This window comes from Chelonia mydas, chromosome 6, assembly GCF_015237465.2.
Source record: "Chelonia mydas isolate rCheMyd1 chromosome 6, rCheMyd1.pri.v2, whole genome shotgun sequence".
Classification (NCBI taxonomy): domain Eukaryota; kingdom Metazoa; phylum Chordata; order Testudines; family Cheloniidae; genus Chelonia; species Chelonia mydas.
In genome coordinates this window covers 15,188,817-15,207,486 of record NC_051246.2, presented here as the reverse complement: position 1 = coordinate 15,207,486, position 18,670 = coordinate 15,188,817, and the positions used below count along the sequence as shown (strand labels likewise).

Here is an 18,670-nt window from a genome sequence, read left to right as displayed (position 1 = left end):
GTTGGTTCCACAAGAGAGATTCCCTCGCCCACCTGCTCTCGCTGATAATCTGGGACGAGCATGGCTGCCAACAATCTTTTCGTATCAGTGAGTTGAGTTGAAACAGTTCTCTGGTTTGGTCTGTCTGAGCAGGCACTGCCCCTCTCACTCTCCAGAGGTGATGCCCCCCTCAGGAGCTGTGAGTGTTTAATTCCCTCTACCCCAAGGTAGAGGGCTGAGTTCACAAGTGGTAGAACAAGGTGGGTTATACTAGGAGTCACCCCTAAAAACCTGGGACTGTTTGGCCCTGCTCTTCCCTAGGGAATCTATGAAAAATCCCTCTTGATCTAGGAATCTGTTCACCCAAACACATGCTGGATTTCATAAACTACAACACAGTATATACATATATTTTTTTACAATTTTTTTTAATGCATTGTCCCCTGTGCAATTAACTGCTGGCTGAAATAAAAGAAAAGCTGCATCTTTCTAATCTATTGTGGAAACCTGCCAGAGGTTAGAGAGAGAAGGTAGTGGCTGACTCAGGATACTGGGTTCCTTTTTTATAATGGCATGTGAGCCGACTGTGAGTACTCAGAAAAGGGTAAGGGGGGGAAGGAATGGGGGCGAGAGAGGGGGTATTTTCAATAGAACTCAACCTCAAACCATTTTAGTTCTTGCTTTTATGGATGCCCCCTAGGAGCATGCTGGAAAAACTTCCTATGGATGGACAAAGGCCACGCTGCTCTTTGTGTGTGTCTCAATTTTTGCCCAAGAGCAGGCTCTTTGGCTTTTATTGGGGTTTGCTCTGCCTGCCGGGGTGCAAAGGAGGTCTGTCCATCCATTACCACCACCCTCTCCTGCGGTATGAACATCATCCTGCCTTTCCAGCTGGGGAAACTAACATGGGGCAGGGGTGGGGATGCAGAGCTGTGAACGGAGCTCTGTGCTCTGCCAATCTGCTGCTATAGCCCAGCAGCCCTGTGGCAGCCATCTCCATGCAGAAGAGAGCTAAAGGAGGTCTGGGGCCTGTAGCATGAGAGAAAGGGGGAAGGAGAGCTGGGGGTGTGAGTAAGGGAGGTTCACCTTGTTGAAGGATGACCCTAAAGACACCCCAAACTACACAGCACCCCTGGTGGGGTCATGTAAGCATAGGTGAGACAAGGGGCATTAAGCTAGTGTGGCTGGGCAGGGGGTGCCAGGGGTTAGAGAGAGGCAGGCTCCAGACTGAGGGTTCCTGGGAGGGGATGGGGGCTCTGAAATACAGAGTGCATGTATTTCCCCCTCCCTTGGTGTTGGCTCCCTGGCATTGCTGCATGGGAGGGTGGGTGTCTACGTGCCTATAGACTGAGATGGCTCTGAACTCCCCCCGCCACCTTGCAGGAGATAGATGACATCCCCTATTTAGACACCTCAGCGTTGCAACCCTGCACTACTCCTCCTGGAGCTGCCCATGGAGAAAGGCTCCTGGCTCCTACCCTGGCTGGTTATGCTTTCCTCTCTACACCTGAGCATTGGGAAGGGGCTCATGACTGGGGGGGGGGGGGGGGCAAAAAGTGATACTCCAAAAGAGCTAGGTTCCAGGACAATGAGTCAAGTCCCTTTAAGGGACTTCAGGTTGGGCCCTGTGGAAATTGAGGCCCACATCTCATTTCGGAGAATTGGCAAAGGGGATTCAGGGGGGTGGGGTGGAGGTGAAAGGAGCAAAGACGCTCTAGGCTGGCCCATGAGGGGGGCCTTTAGAGTGATCCCTGCACGGTGTAGTGCCTGGGTCACAGGCCGTCCCCCCACCCACAGCCTGATCTCAACTGTGGCTCTTTCCCCACCACCCTGCTGGGTTAATTCCACCCCCACAGGTCAGCCCTGGGGGAAGGCTAGGGAGTTGCCCTCGCTGTCTCTGCGTTGAATCACTGGGCAGTTCAGAGCACAGACACTCCACCGGCTCTCTGAGGTGGACGTCAGCGTTACCCCTGCCCTGACTCCTGTGCACACATATCTCTAGCTCCAGGGGGCTTGGACCCTGCGACAGCCTGGGAGGGAAGGGATCTCCTGTCTCTGCCCAGCAGAGGAGGAGGAGCTTGTGGCTCTGCCATGCAGCGTGGGGAGGGAAAGAAGAGTTCGGGTTCTGCCGAGCGGGAGCTCACGGTTCTGCGCAACGGGAAGCTTGTTGCTGTGCCTGGGGCCAGAGGGGGCTTTTCCCAGTAGGAGCCAGTGGGAGTTAACCTGTCTGGCTCTCCAGGTCAGGCTGGCATCTCCCTCCCAGCTCAGTAGCAGTGCCATACGCAGAGCTGTCTGGGACCAGGCTCTGTCCCTCTTCCACCGTGCGGTAACCTTTGGCCTTGTGCCTCCGGGAGCCGTACGCGGCCAGGCCAGTGGCCGTGCCGGCAAGGCCCCCTCCACCACCCAGCCCTGTGGCAGGGCACGGCTCAGCGGGATCCCTGAGCCGCCACAGCTGGGTGTGGGCGTCTTTGACCCAGCAACGCTCTCCCTTGGCATTGGTCTCCAGGACTGTGTCAATGCCCACCAGGATTATGGCGAATATAGGGAGGGAGCTGCGCCGGGGGCAGGGCCCCTCCAGTGAAGATCCCAGACTGGATGCAGTACTCTACTTGGCAGCTGTTGCTGATCAGAGCCAGGTGCTGGCTGAATCCCACCAGGCAGTGCTTCAGGTAGGGGTCATCCATGGTCCCCTGGTGGGCACCCCCAGGGGGTTCCCTGTCTTGCAGCTGAAGAGCCCCCCCGAAGGGCACAGAATACCTGTGCCCCATCTCATAGTCCCTGCTGACACACAGCTGGTGCACTTATGCTGACAGGAGTGTGGGGGGGGTGCAGCCCCAGCTTGGGGGGCAGGTGAGGCAGATGGGTAACCTTGCTGCATTCATGAGGATCTCTGGGGGACGCAGCAGGGAATCCAGAGTGCCAGTGACCACATGGTGGCAGCACAGGCCAGGGGTCCCAATAGCATATTGAGCATCAATGGATCTCAAAGCGCTTTCCAGAGCAGGTCAGCATCATTGTCCCCGTGCTACGCATGAGAAAACCGACACACTAAAGAAGTGAAGTGACGTATCCCAGGCCAGAAAGCCAATGACATAGAACCAGGTCTCTCCAGCCACAATCTAGTGCCCTAGGCCACACAGTACCCCCTTGGATTTCACTGGGAAAGAGCCTCTGGGAATCAAGATGGCTGAGAAGAGGGGTGGGTACTAACATAGGCTCCCCCAGTGATATAAAATCAGCCCAGAAAGTTGCAGCATTGGCTTTTACGCTCTGGCAGCAGGGCTCAGCTGGTTCCACTGGGGCTTGAACCCAGGCCCTTCTGTACGTAAAAAGAGCTGCAACCAGGATTACACTACAGCATCAAATACCACAAGAAAACTCCATTGATCTAAGCAGCTTCTAGGTCTATGGATGGATGATATTTTAAGGCCTAGATCTTCAAAAGGTATTTTTAGGCACTTAACCTGCATTAAAAACACTGGGAGTTGAGCACTGAAGTCTCTGTGAAGATGTGGGCCTAAGTCCCTTGCTGCATAGCTCTTTAGCTGCTAGAGCCTGTAGGTTCCTTGCAGTCCTTGGAGCCATTTCCCAGCCTGGTCTTGCATGTAAAGTGCATAGATCCATCTCCATGATTGGCCATGGGGAGCTGCAGCAGCTGTATTGTGCATCGACTGGAAGAGAGCGCTAGAGGACACAGGGGCTGGCAAGACAAAGGCAGCAGGAACCACGCCTTGGTTTTTAATCCCCGTCCAGAAATGAGGGCACGGACTAAACCTGCCTCATGAGCCCAGCTGCAGCTCACTTCCGGAGAGCGAAGAAAGGAGAGACCAGTGCAGGGATGTGTCATTGGTCGCACAAAGCAGGATTATGCTAAATTCGTACAACAGCTCCTTCTAGCTGTGGTTGTGATCCATGGACTTCTAACCATTCATAAACAGAAAGAAAACAGCCACAACTAGTGCCAAACAAATTGGCTTCCACCTGGTGTGAATTCCAGTTTTGTTACTGTTGTTTACCAGGACCCACACCCCATTTGGAACTCTATAAAGTGCATAGAGACATCTAATGTCCGAATACCGCCCTGCAGGTACAGATCATTACACTGGTAACAATACAGCTTTACTTATGATTAGGGTCTACTGACATTGTGGAGAAATCACATTTTTCACAGGTTGATCACAGCATAAATAGTAAATTTTGTGGATGTGTTCATACAGTATATACACAAGTATTGTACAACTAATGTTTGTAAGTCGCCTTGGATAAGGGTATCTGCTAAAATTCAGAGTTAGAACCCCAATACCCTGCCTTGTTACCCTTACTTCTGCGCTGCTGCTGGCAGCAGCGCTGCCTCCAGAGCTGGGTGCCTGGTCAGCAGCTGTTGCTCTCCGACCACCCAGCTCGGAAGGCAGCGCAGAAGTAAGGGTGGCAATATCATGACTGCCCCCGCCCCCCCCAGTAGCCAGATTTCACAATCTGTGACAGGTTTTTCGTGGCTGTGAATTTGGTAGGACTCAATTTATGATGTCATATAATTGTGGAGTAATAAACAATTGAACAATATTAGAAATAGGATAAGGGCAGGGTGTGTAGATAAAGGCACTGAGAAGTCTCTTCATTTTTCTGATTGTGGCTGTCACAGCTCAACCTGTGTTGGGAATTAAGGCTATGAAGCGTGAAGAAATATACAACGGGAGCCTTGTCTGATCTGGATGACAATGGCAGACCAGAAACAGAACAATATATCTGATGAAATCCAAAGATTTCAGGATGCAAGCACCATTTGTTTTACCCATTTCTTTTATCTCCCTAATCCCTAGGGAGCATTCCACAGGATGGGCCTAATGGGGAATGTATTTTATTTATTCCATTAAAAAAAAAAAAAATACTGCATTAAGACTGAGCACTGGCAAGGCAGCAGATGCCAGAGCTAAGGGGCTATGCACAACCTTAACTCTAATTCCTTGGGTATTTGCCTGACTGCATCACAGCCTGTAATCCCAGGGTCATCTACTACATCACCTTACCACCCGAGAGCTCTGTAGTTAGGGCTGGAGACCAGATTAGTCATCCTAGTGTTTACAGTGCACTTTTTATCAGGAAATTTCAATGCATTTCACAAAGTAATTAGCATCCCCCTTTCACAGATAGGGAAACTGAGGCTCAGAGAGGGGATATGACCTGCCCAAGGTGTTGCAGCAGATCCAGGACTAGAAGCCATATCTCCTGAATTCCAGTCCACAGCACCATCCACTAGGCCACATAATAGAACACCCCCTCCCCCACCTTCTTAAATACTTACATTTTCTACACTTACTTGTGCTCCATCACTGTGCACAACAGTGGTCAGCTGGAGGCAATTGGGGCCGGGGGAGGATCCTGAGTGGCTTGACAGCTGGAGGAAGTGTAGAAACTGAAATCAGGTTTGCCTGTGTAACCCACACACCTTGTGGGTGTGGTTCTCTGTCCCCTCTAGTGGCACAGAGACCGTTTGAGATTAATGAATCTGCTACTGCTTTAGCTATGCACCATGTGGCTTTCAGCTAATGCAGTAGAGGCTCATGCATTTAGCTCCAGAGGTCCCAGGTTTGATCCTGCTTGCCGACAACCAGGGTCTGGATCTGGAAAATGCTACACCCTCAATGCCCAAAGCTCTCAGTATTGTTGCTCCTCTCGCTCTGGCAGCTCTCCCCTGCTGCTCCTAAGTCTTTCCTTTCCTTCTCAGAGTCAAGCAGCTCCCAGTAGACTGGCCTAGGGCCCCCGGTGCCCTCTCTTAAACCCAATCAGGAGGCAGCTGATCAATCCCTGTAACAAGGGGTTTCCCCAGTTGCAAACACAGGGGCTGGGTAGTTGGTTTAGAAGCCTGTGTGTGCTGGAGACAGAGAAAGCCAGAAGCTGCAGATGTGAGCATGGCCCTGAGAGGAAGGACCTGCTGGGCTTCTTGGGCAGAGAGCCCGTTGGAGAGGCAGGTGTGGGGATTTCTGGCAATGAAGCTGCCTGCTGCTGTCAGGACTGTGTGTACATTCTTTGGAGATAGTCAAGTCTATTCTTTGGTGACATCTTGTGTCACATCATGGACTGACCCATGGTGACAGAAACAAGGCCCCAAACATCTGCTAATGGCTTGGGCCAAAGGGCCAACCCTGGTAAAATGAACATCCTGTGGTGCAGTTTCTTCCTCCAAAGAGTTTGTGGCCACAGCCTTTAGTGGGGCGTTGCCGCCGGCCTGTCACTCTGGGCTGAAGCTTTGTGGTGAATGCCATAGTCCCTGGGGGAAGCACTGCCATTTATTTCCCAGCACCGAGCCAGCCCTGCAAACACTGGGCCACTCAATCCTGCAGGGCCAGGAAGGGCCCAAGTCCCAGGTGAGGCTGGCTGGCAACCAGTCTGAGGCAAACACCTCAGCAGGAGCTGGGCACCCAGAACAGGACAGTGAAGCACAAGGCTACGGGTGTCCAGCGCAGCTACCGACACACTAGGGTAGAAGGATGCAAAGCAACAAGCGCTTGGAGAGATGCTGTCTCTGGGATGGGGAGTCACAGGGCGCATCACATGACTGGCTCCTCCTCCTGGTCACCCTGGGGAGGAGCTCCAGGCCGGCCCCCCCATCTGCAGCTTGCACCCCATCACTGCATCTGCCTCCAACCCCCCTCAGGAACCACAGCGCCCTCTTCGCGACTCGGCCCTCCAGCCGTGTCACCATCCATGTTCCCCCTTCTGGGGGTTAGTATTCCCGCCTAACAGTCCAGTCACTTCCCCAGTGGCGGGGAGGGGAGACCCAGGCCCACCCACAACTCCTGGTCCCAGCCCAGGGACCCTGTAGATGGCAGCCACATGCTGCACCCCAACCAACTGCTCAGCACATTTTCCGGGGCCACTTCCCCACGACCTTCTTCACGCTTACCTCAGGGTCGCAGCACGTCCGTCCTAGCAGCCAGCTGCGAGTTCCCTCGGTCCCCGCCAGCACTGCTCTGTTCATGGCGCCACAGGGCTCTCCGCCTGCTAGAGACACGCTTCTTCCTCCTCAAGCTCTCAGCAGCCACTGACCACCTCTGGCCCAGGGGCTTCTTTTATGTGAGCCCACTGGGCCCTGATTGGTCACTCCCTGCAGCCCTTCCCAGATTGCCTGCGTCCAATGCAGCCTCTCTAGGCTGATTGGAGGACTCACATCTGCTGCTCGCATGCAGGATTAACTCCTTTTACAGTGTGTGAGGTAGACACCCCATCACAAACCATCCCCCTCAAGACTGCATCGCTCAAGGGGTTGGGTGTCTCCTACCCTGCAGCTGCCTAAGCTGCATCCATAGCTCACCCCTTTCTCTGTCTGCCTCCCTCAACAGGGGACACACGTCTTCCTGGTCCTGCACATCATCACTAAACTTTCCCCTCTGGTATGCTAGGTCTCCCTCTGCCCTTTGCAATGGCTAGTTTATCTTTCACTTGCCCCACTGGGTCCCCCAGCACCTTTACATTCAGAGTCTGAGTCCCCCCACTCGCCACTGGGGAAGTGACTGAACAGCTGCCTGCCGGCCCCCAAGAAGGGGGGAGCACAGATCATGACTCAGAGGATACCCCGGTCCTTCTGCCGTGAGATGGACCCGAGAGCAGATGTGATAGCAGGGAAAGCACCGTTGGGAGAAGGTGCACCAACCTGCCAGCAAGAGGTGCCACTGTGGTGAATCACACCTTGTCACAGGGGGCACAAATCACCCCCCACCGGCTTCCTGGAGACTGCTCCAGAGACCGCACTGATTTTCCTGAGGTGCCCCTTGTGGGGCAGATGTTGGTTGAGGTGTCCCTCTGCTGGCTGTCCGGGGCCTGGAGAAGAGCCATAGGAGCCCAAGATCCAGCGCAGACCTACCCAGCGAGCCTATGTGTGCAGTGCCTTGCAGAGAGTCATGGAGTTTAAGGCCTGAAGGGACCATTAGATCATCGAGTCTGAACTCCTGTATATCACAGGCCTCAAAGTTCACCCATTTCCCCCTGCCCTGCACCCAGTAACAAGTGTCTGGCTGAAGCATCTTCCCCCAAGGCCTCCCGACTGAGTTTGAAGGCCCCCCCCTTCCCTTGGCAGGCTGTGCCAGGGTTACTCACCCAGCCTGGCAAACATCCATGCCTTGTTTCTAACTCATGTGTGTCTGGCTTTAACCTTCCAGCTGTTGGTTCTTGTGCTGCCTTTCTCCACCAGGTTAGAGACCCCGTCGATACCTGGGCTGTTCTCCCCTGGGCAGAATGTAAAGGCTGCCATCAAGTCAGCCTCAGTCTTCCAATGGCCTGATGCAGGTGGGGATCCAGGTGGGCTGAAGAGGATGAGCCCCTCATTTTTCTGCCGTGGAGTAAACGCTGCCTCCCTGCAGAAGAAGAGTCTCCATACGGGGCACCTTGTAACATGAGGCTGTAAGGTTGGGCCTGCAGATTTCACACATCCCTTAGCCAGGCAAAAGCCCCAGTGTCACCGGCTGGATAAGGGCCCTGGGGTTCAGTCCATTGTGGTTATGGTCAAGAGTGGACGCAGCCCAACGCTTGCCAGAGCAATTCCACCTCAGGGATTCAGCAGAGCCCCGTTGGGTCGTGTTGGTGACTTGAGATGGGAAATTCAGCTAGGGGAGAGGGTAGAAATCGCCCTGTCCCTTGAAATCTCAGAGAGTCAAGAGGAAATCTGGAAGCCTGGCTTATCCCCAAGCAACGCGGCAAGTGAGTGTTCCACCTGGCAAAGCTGCTGTGGTTTTATAAACCTTTCCCCACAGGTCGCTGCCCTTTCCTCCCCCCACCCCACCTCACTTTGAAGGTTAAAAACATCAACCATTCAGGAGCAGAACTGAGCCTTACAGCCTCCACATTGTCACGGGCATTATTATTTATTAGGTGTATTATGGTAGCACCCGAGCGCCCCAGTCATGGACCAGGACCGCATTGTGCCAGGCACTGCACTTTATTAGATGTATTACAGTAGTACCTGCGAGCCCCAGTCAGGGACAGGGCCCATGGTGCCAGGTGCGGTACCTTATTAGGTGTATGACGAGAGATCACCTGGGAGATCCAGTCATGGACAGGACCCATGGTGCAGGCGCTGCACATTATTAGGTGTATTACGGTAGCATTTGGGTGCCCCACCCATGGACAGGACCCCATTGTGCCAGGCGCTGTACAATGACTACTACATTCGTTCTCTGGGCGCGCAGCTTTTTTATTGATCATTTTGTTTTAGCCCAGAACATTTGTATGAATGACCTGGTACATGTATAAAGCAGGAGGAAGGGGAGGGAGAAAGACAAGCAGGGATCGGAGCAGGGAGCTCGTTAAGCTTGTGTCAGCAGAATCGCCGAATGATGCCATGCCAGTGAGAGCGCAGTGTACAGCTGGGTGGCTCTGGAGTCCAAAGAGACTGTGACCCTTGTTCCCCCTGCCTCAGGCCTGCTGCAGGTTCCCATTGGAAAGTGTCTCCCAGCAGGCGCCCGCCAGCTGGGACCGAGGGGGAATCCAGTTGGGTGACATTTTTCAGACCAGCCCCTTTTCCGGTGAAAAATGCAGATTTGGTGAAACCGAACCATTTGGTGAATTGTTTTGGCTTCACTAAAGTGTGTCTGTCAAAACTAAAAACCAACCTGAACAAATCTAAACGTTTGGCGTGTTTGGTCTGAAACTACTTTTCCTTTTGAAATGGCCTTTAGTTTGATTACAAACAAACAAAGTTTTTAAATGGTCACACTCAAAACAAAATTTTCGTCTGGTGCAAAATGATTCCCCCACTTCTCCATTTGCAGAATATTTTTTAAACATTTACCCCCCCACCCCAATTTTTCAGAATTCTCAGCAAACCCCAAGACCTATTATTTGCCCAGTTCTACCAAGGACACAAAAGACGGGATAAGGACACAGCAGTAATTGGTTCCAGATGTGAAGCTACAGCATAGGAAGGTGACGCAGCCTCCACTGCAGGATACAGGCCATGTCTTCCACCACACCCTGTTACCAGGATTGGTCCCTGAAGCTGTGGGAACAGGCATTGCCCATGCAAAAGAGGAAGAGAAACAGCTGTTGGTTGTGGTGCCCAGATGTGGCTGGGACCTTTCCTCTCTAGGGGCGCCAGTTCTGATCTGGCCCCAGGGTGCTGGTTCAGGGGATGGGAAATGGGACATGGGGCCTTTGCCCTGTAGGGGGTGCTAGCTCCAATGTGGCCCCAGGGCAGTGGTCCTGGCGGGTTTAGGGGGGTCAGGGAAGGGGATACGGGGCCTTTCCCATTTGAGGCTTTAATGCCAGTATGGCCAGTTTCAGGTCAGCAGTAACTAAAGATGCTCCTGTCTGAAGGCGGTTTAGTGGCTCCTGCCTGAGCTGGAGGATCTCAGCCTGAGAGGATGGTGCCCATCTCACAGGAGTCACCCACCCTTGGGCCAGAGGAGCCCTGGAGACTAAGCTCCCTAGAGACGTCTCTTCCCGAGCAGGCGGTATGCAGGCAGGACACTGCCATCGCTGTATGTGGAGCTCACTGGGACAGACTGTGTCTTCCTCCGTGTTTGTACAGTGGCTGGCACAGTCTGAGCACAAGTGCAATATAAACAACAACAGGGCCCCGTGGGTGCCTGAACAGTCACCGGGACACCTTCAGCCACTGCTAGAGTTTGCCTGTCTGGAGAAGAGCCCGCCCTGGTGGGAGCAAAGCTGGATGGTACCTGTTCCGCAGGGTGTATTTGCAAACGAACGGGAAGGACCAGCTGCCGCTAAAGTCGTTCCAGGTGACGAAGCCTGAAAGAGACGGAATCAGAAGGAATCAACCCAGGAACAAACCGCCCGCTGGCAGGAACAGGCACATCCATGACTAGGAAAGTCATCTGCATGTGAGAGCTAATGTCACCACTCTACCTGTGCGGGCATCTGTTGGGTCATGACTGGGGTGATAGAAAGATAGATAGATAGATAAATAGTGGAAAACCCTAGTGGGAACTTAGATGAGGCCTGAAAAGAAAGGCTGAGAGCAACATTGCCCTGCTCCATTGCCACCTTGCATCTTGGGTCCTCAATTTCTCCAGTGCAAATTGGTGTAACTGGGTGACCCATGCCTGCCAATAGTGGGGGGGGGGGGGGAGTGAGGGCAGCCAGCTTCAGTAGTGTTACTGAGCATGCTCAGTACAAGCCAAGCAGCAAATCTGGGGCGGGTGGGTGCGACCCTGCTTGACCCCACTACACATCCCCTGTTTCCATCCATGTAGCTGTGGTATACCTGAGGGCACATGGGGCAGGCCGGAGCTGATCCCAGTCCGAGGTGATCACACACTGTTCCATTTGTGGAGTTCACTTTGAAAGTGGGTCACAATGCACTGGAATTGTCAGTCCTCAGGCTTACGTGCATGTGCTGATCACTGATCGGGGTGTATTGGGGAGGGCTCTCCCCAGGAAACTGGCCAGCCACTAGGATGGGCTTTTGTTTGGATTGGGGTGGTCTTGGGAGGGGGGAGGCAGGGGTTGTCTTCCTCCGAAGCATTTGGCGTAAGCCCTAGTCAGAGACAGTCAGAGGCAGAGGTCAGTGGACTGAGCTGCTAGGGCAGGGGTAGGGGACCAAACCAGACAGCTCAATGCTTTGATCGGATGGTCCAGCCAACCAGCAGGAACTGAAGCTGGGCGATGATCTTCTGGTAAGAGTCAGGGGGTTGAGATAATGAGCCAGCCCTGACCAAACAGAGCCACCAAGCATCTGCCCCCGCCCCCCCCGCACACACACACACACACGCGCGCACACACACACACACCATCCCAGGACAAAGCTCCCACCTTTTTCCAGGATCCAGGAGCCCAGGTAGTTTTCTCCCGGGAGGCCATCGGGCTGGTCTGCAGGAAATGTCTTGAAATTGTATTTGGAACCATCCGTCCACATGAAAGACCCCTCCTAGGGAAAAGGTGATGGTGTTAGTGACTGAACCAGGGGCCAGGAGTGGAGCAATAGCCACTCAAGAATCAGCATTGTCTCTAACACCTCAGCTGCCCCTAATATCCCAGCTGTGGAGGTCCCTTCTCTAGGTGTCCCCATGTCTTTCCTCACTGCAGCCCTCTCCAGCACAGACAGAGTCAGCCTCACACCACCCCGGAGAGTGGGGAAGGGTCCTCCCCATGTTACAGATAGGGGAACTCAGCACAGGGTAGATTAAGTGACTGCACCAAGGTCACACAGGGAGACAGTGGCAGACCCAGGAACTGAACCCAGGACTCTCAAGTCCCCTTGCACTGCCCTAAGCGCTGGGCCATCCTTCTGTCTGTCGGGCTGGCAGAGTGAGCAGCGCCGACCTGGCTTGGAATCAGCTCTGTTATAACCCTCAGCTGCAGCCCTAAGCTGGCACTGCGTTCATCATTGCGTGCCAGTGTCACCTCCACTTTGGGATCGCACCAGCCTCCACCAGATCGCAACACGTCTTCCCAACATGCAGCAGCCATGCCATGCCCAGCCCCAGCTCTCCTGCAAGCTCAGACGGCAGGGCCTGGTTCTTAGAGAGTGAACATCAGCCGGAGGGCGGCAGTGACAAAACAGCCGTAGTTTCCACTGCACCTTTTCTACACCCTGTGTCCCAGCATGCTTTGCAGCTCAGGAACAGTAACATCTACCTCTTTTCTCGCACTTTTCATTAGTAGAGCTCAAAACACTTTACAGAGCAGGTCAGTAGTGTTATCCTAATTTTACAGATGGGGAAACTGAGGCACAAGGAGAGGCTGTGACTTGCCTAAATCCACCCCAGTGGCAGAGCCAAGAATAGAACTGAGGACTCCTGGGGCTTAATCCAGGCAAACACTCATTGCTCTACTTCAGATTGAAATAACAAGCCCACAACTTTAGACACAGGAAGCCAAATTCTTCTCTCAACTCCACGGATGTCCCCGGGTATAAGTGGAAAGGCCAGTCTGACTCTCCGTCCCTGGCAATTGCTCTGAAGTTGCAGTTGCTCTGATCGTGGGTTGTGCCAGACGGGTGAGGCAGGAGCTACCTTGAAAGTGTCATGTGCGCCGATCCAGTAGGCCTGCCCTTTAGTGTAATCCAGCGGCTTGCCCATCAGGTGAAAGATGAAGTCATTTTCCTCTGCGCTGTGGATGGAGGCCAGATGGGAGTTCCTGCCAAGGCTTTGACACGCCACCTGAAAAGGCACCGCAAGGACAGCTCACACAAGGCTGCAACCTGCACACCTGACCCAAAACACTGAGAAATCAATGAAAAAGGGCCTGTGAACATCAGTGGGTCAGGGCCCTAGAGAAGGAGAGTGGTCTTGTCGTTGAGGCAGTGGGCTAGCCATGAAGAGAGATGGGCTGAATTCCCAGTTCTGCCACAGACTCACCAGATGGCCTTGGGCAAGTCTCGTAGCTTCTCAGATCTTGGTTTCCGCCACAGGGAGGGGACTTGTCCATTTGCTACAGGGACAAAGCACCCCTCCCGCAGCGGTAGTAAGTTGTGCCATTATAGTATTTTGAGTGAAGACTGGGGTGCCAGAATGTGGGGGAGGGGGGCAAGGGGACATGCCCCCCACTTTTAAAAGTGAGGGAAGAAGCCATGTGGAGCCGTGGCCTAGTGGGGGAAGGGCTAGCACAGGAGCGGGGTCTCTGAGGAAGGGGCAGTGTGGGGGGCGGGGCCATGGTTCGGGCACCTATGCCCCCCCCCCCTTTTAGAGGTTTCCACCACTCTTGGTGTAGGCACAGGCTCAGAGTGTCAACATTTGAAAAGTCTGTGGGGAGGACAGGCAGAGCTAAGATCAGGAGCTGTGTGATGCCGGAAGGTGTTAATGGCTGCCATCCACCAACAATTCGAGAGGCGGTGGTTGTAGCTACCTGCTCTGCTAACCAGATGGCAAAGACTGGCCCTGTGTCCTCCATTTCCCCCTTTTTTGTTTTTTCTGATTTTCCCCCAGGTCAATAGAACTCTGGGCATCGATGCCTGGACAGTTCCGTGACGTATTGGGACAGATGGCATGCGGCCTTCAAGTGTTATCACGTTGCAGACAGACAGACCCACGGAGAAATGCCCTCGAGCGGAGTATAAGCTTATGGATTCAGAGATCTTGGTGGGAGGGGAATAATGGCCATTGGAGGAATGTTTAGAGGAGGTGAACAGAGGCCATCTGGAAGGCTGGGAAATTCCCCCAGACTTGTTAGTGTGGCGGAGGAGGGATTCCAAGATTCCCCCTAGCAGGGGTCACACCAGCTGCTTAAGGAGCAGATTCACTCACATGGCTCAGGATTTAAAGAGAGACGTCAGTGGACCCCTTTGAACAGACGCTGCACAGGAGCCCACTCCACCAACAGTGCCACTGATCTCAAGGGAACCACGTACAGCACCACCTGGGGCTGGCCAGAATCCAGCCCTTAGTAACGTGCCCTCAAGAGCATTTCCTGACCCCTCCCTCTCTCCCCGCTCAGCAAAGAAGCCCAGCTGTTAATACTCCCTAGCGCTTGTAAAGTGCTTCTCATCCACCGATCTGGGCCAGAGCGCTGGGCGACAGCAGCTGCACCAGCCCTCTGACCACCGGAGCACCAATTAACTAGCCCCAGAGTAAACCGGAGGGGCAGAGCTGTGCCTAATTGACAGATCAGAGATGGGCTGCAGACAGACAGGGCTAATGAGCCCATTTGCCCAGAAAGCAGAAAAGGCCCAGGAAGGAAGTGCCAGGGGAGAGTGTCTGCGCTGCAATCAAAGACCTAGAGCATGGCCATGGCTGGCCCAGCTCAGCTGACTTGGGATCCTGAGGCTCGGGCTACGGAGCTTTAAATTGCAGTGTAGACGATCAGGCTCCATCATCAGTCCAGCTCTGAAACTCTGCGAAGGGGGAAGGTTTCAGAGCTGGGCTCCAGCTCAAGCCTGAATAGCTACAAAGCTATTTGTTGTCTTGCAAGCCCGAGTCTGCTGACCTGGGCTCAGACACTGTGCAGTGGGGTTTTTAATCGCAGTGTAGACATACCCTCAGCATTAGTCCCAGGCAAGATCTCTGAGGGAGAGCGCTCCTCCCTCTCCAGTCCTTGCTCTAAGGCACTGAGGATTATGAGCTAGTGCAGATAAGGTGCTGCACTCTGCTGAAAAGGTGAGGCGGGAACACTGTAAATCAGTGGTCTCCAAACTTTTTACACACAAGATCCCTTTTTGAATTTAAGATCAACCCAGGATTTACCCCACCCCTTCCCCAAGGCCCCACCCCTTCCCCGAGGCCCCATCCTGCTCACTCCATCCCCTCCTCACTCTGTTGCTTGCTCTCCCCAACCCTCACTCACTTTCACCAGGCTGGGGCAGGGGGTGGGGGTGCAGTGCAGGAGGGGGTGCAGACTCTGGACTGGAGCTGAGGGGTTCCGAGTGTGGGAGGGGGCTCCAGGCTGAGCCTGGAGCAGGGGGTTGGGGTGCAGGAGTGAGGGATGCAATCTCTGGGCGTGAGATAGCATGCAGGAGTGGGCTCCAGGCTGGGGCAGAGTGTTGGGGTGAATGAGGGGGTGAGGGTGGTGGGAGGGAGTTTGGTGCAGGAGGGGGCTCTGGGCTGGTGCAGAGGATTGGGGTGCAGGAGGGGATGAGGGGTGTGGGCTCTGGGAGGGAGGTTGGGTGCAGGAGGGGCTCCAGCCTGGGGCAGGAGTTTGGGGTGCAGGAGGGGGTACAAGGTACAGGCTCCATCCAGGAGGCACTTACCAGAGGTGGCTCCTGGTAGGTGGCACAGCAGGGCTCAGGCAGGCTGCCTGCCTGCCATGGTACCACACCACTCCCGGAAGCGGGTGGCTGCTGGCACATCTCTGCATGCCCCTTGGGGGGAGGAGGGCAGCGGATCTCTGTGCATTGCCCCTGACCACAAGCACCACCCCCGCAGCTCCCATTGGCCAGTTCCCGGAGCTGCTTTCCCCTGCTCCCCAGGGGCCACGGACACGTGCCAGCAGCCAGCAGCTACTGGAAGCAGTGTGGGGCCACAGAAGACAGGCAGCTTGCCTGAGCCCCGCTGTGCCATGGGACTTTTAGTGGCCCAGAGATTGCGATCAACTGGCAGAGGCTCCAGGATCAACCAGTCGATCATAATCGATGGTTTGGTGATCACTGCAGTAAATCAGCTACACGTAGTGTTCCCAAGCAGAGCATCTCCAAGTGCTTTGTGCACTCAGAAAAAGATAGGAGCAGAGGCCGTGCACTGTTAAAAGATCTCAAAGCACTTTACAAAGGAAGTCAGTATCTTTACATTTTACAGATTGGGAAACTGAGGCACAGAGAGGAGAGTGACTTGCCCTAGGTCACCCAGAAAACCAGTGCTGGGAATAGAATCCAGCTCTCCTATGTCCCAGGCTGGGGCTCTTTCCACTAGGCCTTGCTGCCTCCCTGCATTCAGACTTGCCTCAGCTTCGGGCCACTTCGTCGGTTCCATCACAGCCTTATAGCAGGCGTCTTGATACTGCACCCAGCCTTCAGCACAAAAGCCACGGGTGCAGAGACAATTCTCCTGGGAGCAGGCACCTAGTGTCAAGATTGGGAACCACAAGTGCAATAAGCATGCAAGAGAGAATAAAACATTAGTGCAGCATATTTCACGCATTGGTCCCAAAGGCAGGTAAATACTACACCAATTGCTCATTGCAGGAGAAATCAGTGATACGGAGTCTGAGTAGTTTCTTAGTGCACCTTGTTTATTTACATTTATGCACCAGCAGTCCTGGAACAGAGGTGGTCACAAACAGCACACATCCAAGCCCCTCTGTCAGGGATCTCAGTCCACTCATCAGTGCCAGGTTCCCAGGGAGCAACAAACCCTCCTGCTCTTTGCAACAGTTGCCCACCAAAAATAAACTGCATTACAAAACTAAAAAGACTATGTCTGCCAAGACTGTACTCTGGCTCACATGCTAAGATTGTGTGTAACAGCACCATCTGGTGGCACCACCATAGCAGTATCATTACCCTCATGCAGGGAGAAGAGTGAGCTAGGGGTTGCTATAATTGTTAATGATTTTCACCGATTGCTTCATTTATCAATAGTAGTTTTTCATACACAATAATTATTAATATAGCAGCAGCATTTTGCTTCGTGCTTTACAGTGAATGAAAAAGAAGGGGTCCCTTGCTTAAAAACTACATGGAACAAACATAAAAGGTGGTGACAGACAAGATTCATAGCTGCCAAGTCCAGAAGAAACCATGGTGATATCTAGTGTTACTGCCTGGATAACACAAGTCAGAGAATTGCCCTGAAATAATTCCTACAGCAGATCTCTCGGGAAGCATCCAATCTTGATTTTGAAATGGCCAGTGATGGAGAATCCATCATGACCTGAGGAAGAAGGGAACGGAGAAGAGTTTTGGGTGGAAGGAAATTAAAATAATATGAACCACGTTATTTAGAGCTAACTTGTGGCAGTGAAGAGCTGGGCTGCCCAGCGAGCAGAGTGGGACCTGAATCAGTTGGCACACTGCTTCCCCCTTTTGCTCCAGAAGGGGGCGCTGAACCTGTGCCAGCCCTGACTCTGTGGCAGATTAATCCCGCTGATGCTTTTATTATTATGATTAATTATATTATGGGAGCGGCTCGGAGCTCTCTTCATGGACCAAGACCCCGTTGCACTAGGCACTGTACAAAGAAGCAGCAGACAGCCTGCCCCAAAAGCTTACAACCTAGGCCAAGAGCTGGTTGCAGCTGTATGGAGGAGTACAAGGAAATAATGTGACCAGATTGGGCAGGGGTCTCAGCATGCCAGTGGCATAACTGATGTCAAGTTTTTGTAGCTGTCATGGCAGGGGAGAATTTTGAAGGAAGACAAGGAGGCAGTTTTGTGCATGTTCACAGGGAGTTCCTCCCAAGCATGGAGTTAGGATGACTTTGTTGGACAGAGGAAACTCTGGGTGCATAGGAAGAGGGAGGTCATTCCAGGCAGAGGTGCATGGAAAAGGGCACAAGTGGGATGGGGAGACAAACGAAGCTTCAAGGTTAGGGTGAGAGGTGGGAGGAAGAGGAGAAGACAGGGAGCCAGATGCCCTCTGCTTCACCTTCCAGCTCTCAAGCCTGGGGTGAGTGAAGTGTTCAGACCCCATGGACCTCTCAGTCCTTGGACTCTTTGCCAAAATCCAGCAAGGGGAAGCAGTGGGTGCTGAGCTGGCAGAAGGGGTGCGTGGTGAAGACATCTCTCTACCAGGACCAGGGCTCCCCATGGACTCCATGAGGCTGTCTCGGTCAGGTGGTGGTGCCTAGAGAACACTGTGGTTGGGCTGGGGGTTAGCAGCAGGGAAGGATAACCCAACTCACCCCAGGCAATGAAGATGAGCACGAGGTAGAGGGATGTCCTGGGCTCCATCTCTGGTGAGGATGGGGGTCAGCAGGCAAATCCCAACAGACCCTCTGGCTAGCAGAGACTCCCCTCGGGTTGGGCTCTCTCGCTTTGCTCACGGTGGAATAATGAGGACACAAATGGATGCAGGAACTTTTGTATCAGTTTTGTATCTGCACAGCTGTGATTCATCACAGGAAATCCCGCTCCTCTGACCTTTCTCTGTGTTCCTGCTGTGTCCCTTCTGGCTCCAACAGCCTGGTTTAACCCTCTCTCCACATGGAGGCCAGTGGAGTAAGCCCTGCAGCTGCTCACTTTCTTGTGGTGGGCAAATGTACTAGTTGTCTTCAGGCAGGAAACTGGACAACATGGGAGAGAGAAGGCACAAGGAAATCTCCCTGGGACCTGAGCAATAGCCACCCCACATCCTGCAATTCCTTTCTTT

The 18,670-nt window shown here is 53.5% G+C and overlaps 1 protein-coding gene and 1 long non-coding RNA gene across 3 annotated transcripts; both read right to left on the bottom strand.

Moving 5' to 3' along the window:
• Positions 1–3,807: 3,807 nt before the first annotated feature.
• LOC122466462 lies at positions 3,808–7,009 on the bottom strand. Of its 2 annotated transcripts, none has more exons than XR_006291955.1 (3): positions 6,884–7,009; positions 5,297–5,374; positions 3,808–3,899 (listed from the first exon to the last, which is right to left on the bottom strand). It is a non-coding gene; the product is annotated as an uncharacterized LOC122466462 (long non-coding RNA). The 2 variants fall into 2 exon arrangements; XR_006291956.1 differs by having other exon boundaries at positions 3,822–3,899; positions 5,282–5,374.
• Positions 7,010–9,145: 2,136 nt separating this feature from the next.
• LOC102936075 (lectin) lies at positions 9,146–18,406 on the bottom strand. The gene is made up of 6 exons (XM_007068457.4): positions 18,204–18,406; positions 16,305–16,423; positions 12,948–13,094; positions 11,746–11,860; positions 10,650–10,722; positions 9,146–9,970 (listed from the first exon to the last, which is right to left on the bottom strand). Exons 1-6 carry the CDS (start codon positions 18,250–18,252, stop codon positions 9,949–9,951), a joined length of 525 nt encoding a protein of 174 aa, XP_007068519.3. The 5' UTR covers positions 18,253–18,406; the 3' UTR covers positions 9,146–9,948.
• Positions 18,407–18,670: the final 264 nt, after the last annotated feature.

Excerpts from the sequence above, each read along its gene's own strand:
- LOC102936075 (XM_007068457.4), bottom strand. The coding sequence starts at position 18,252 with ATGGAGCCCAGGACATCCCTCTACCTCGTGCTCATCTTCATTGCCTGG. Across the intron at positions 11,861-12,947 it reads GCGCACATGACACTTTCAAG|GAGGGGTCTTTCATGTGGAC; the intron begins GTAGCTCCTGCC and ends CCTTTTCCCTAG. Across the intron at positions 10,723-11,745 it reads CTCCTGGATCCTGGAAAAAG|GCTTCGTCACCTGGAACGAC; the intron begins GTGGGAGCTTTG and ends CGTCTCTTTCAG.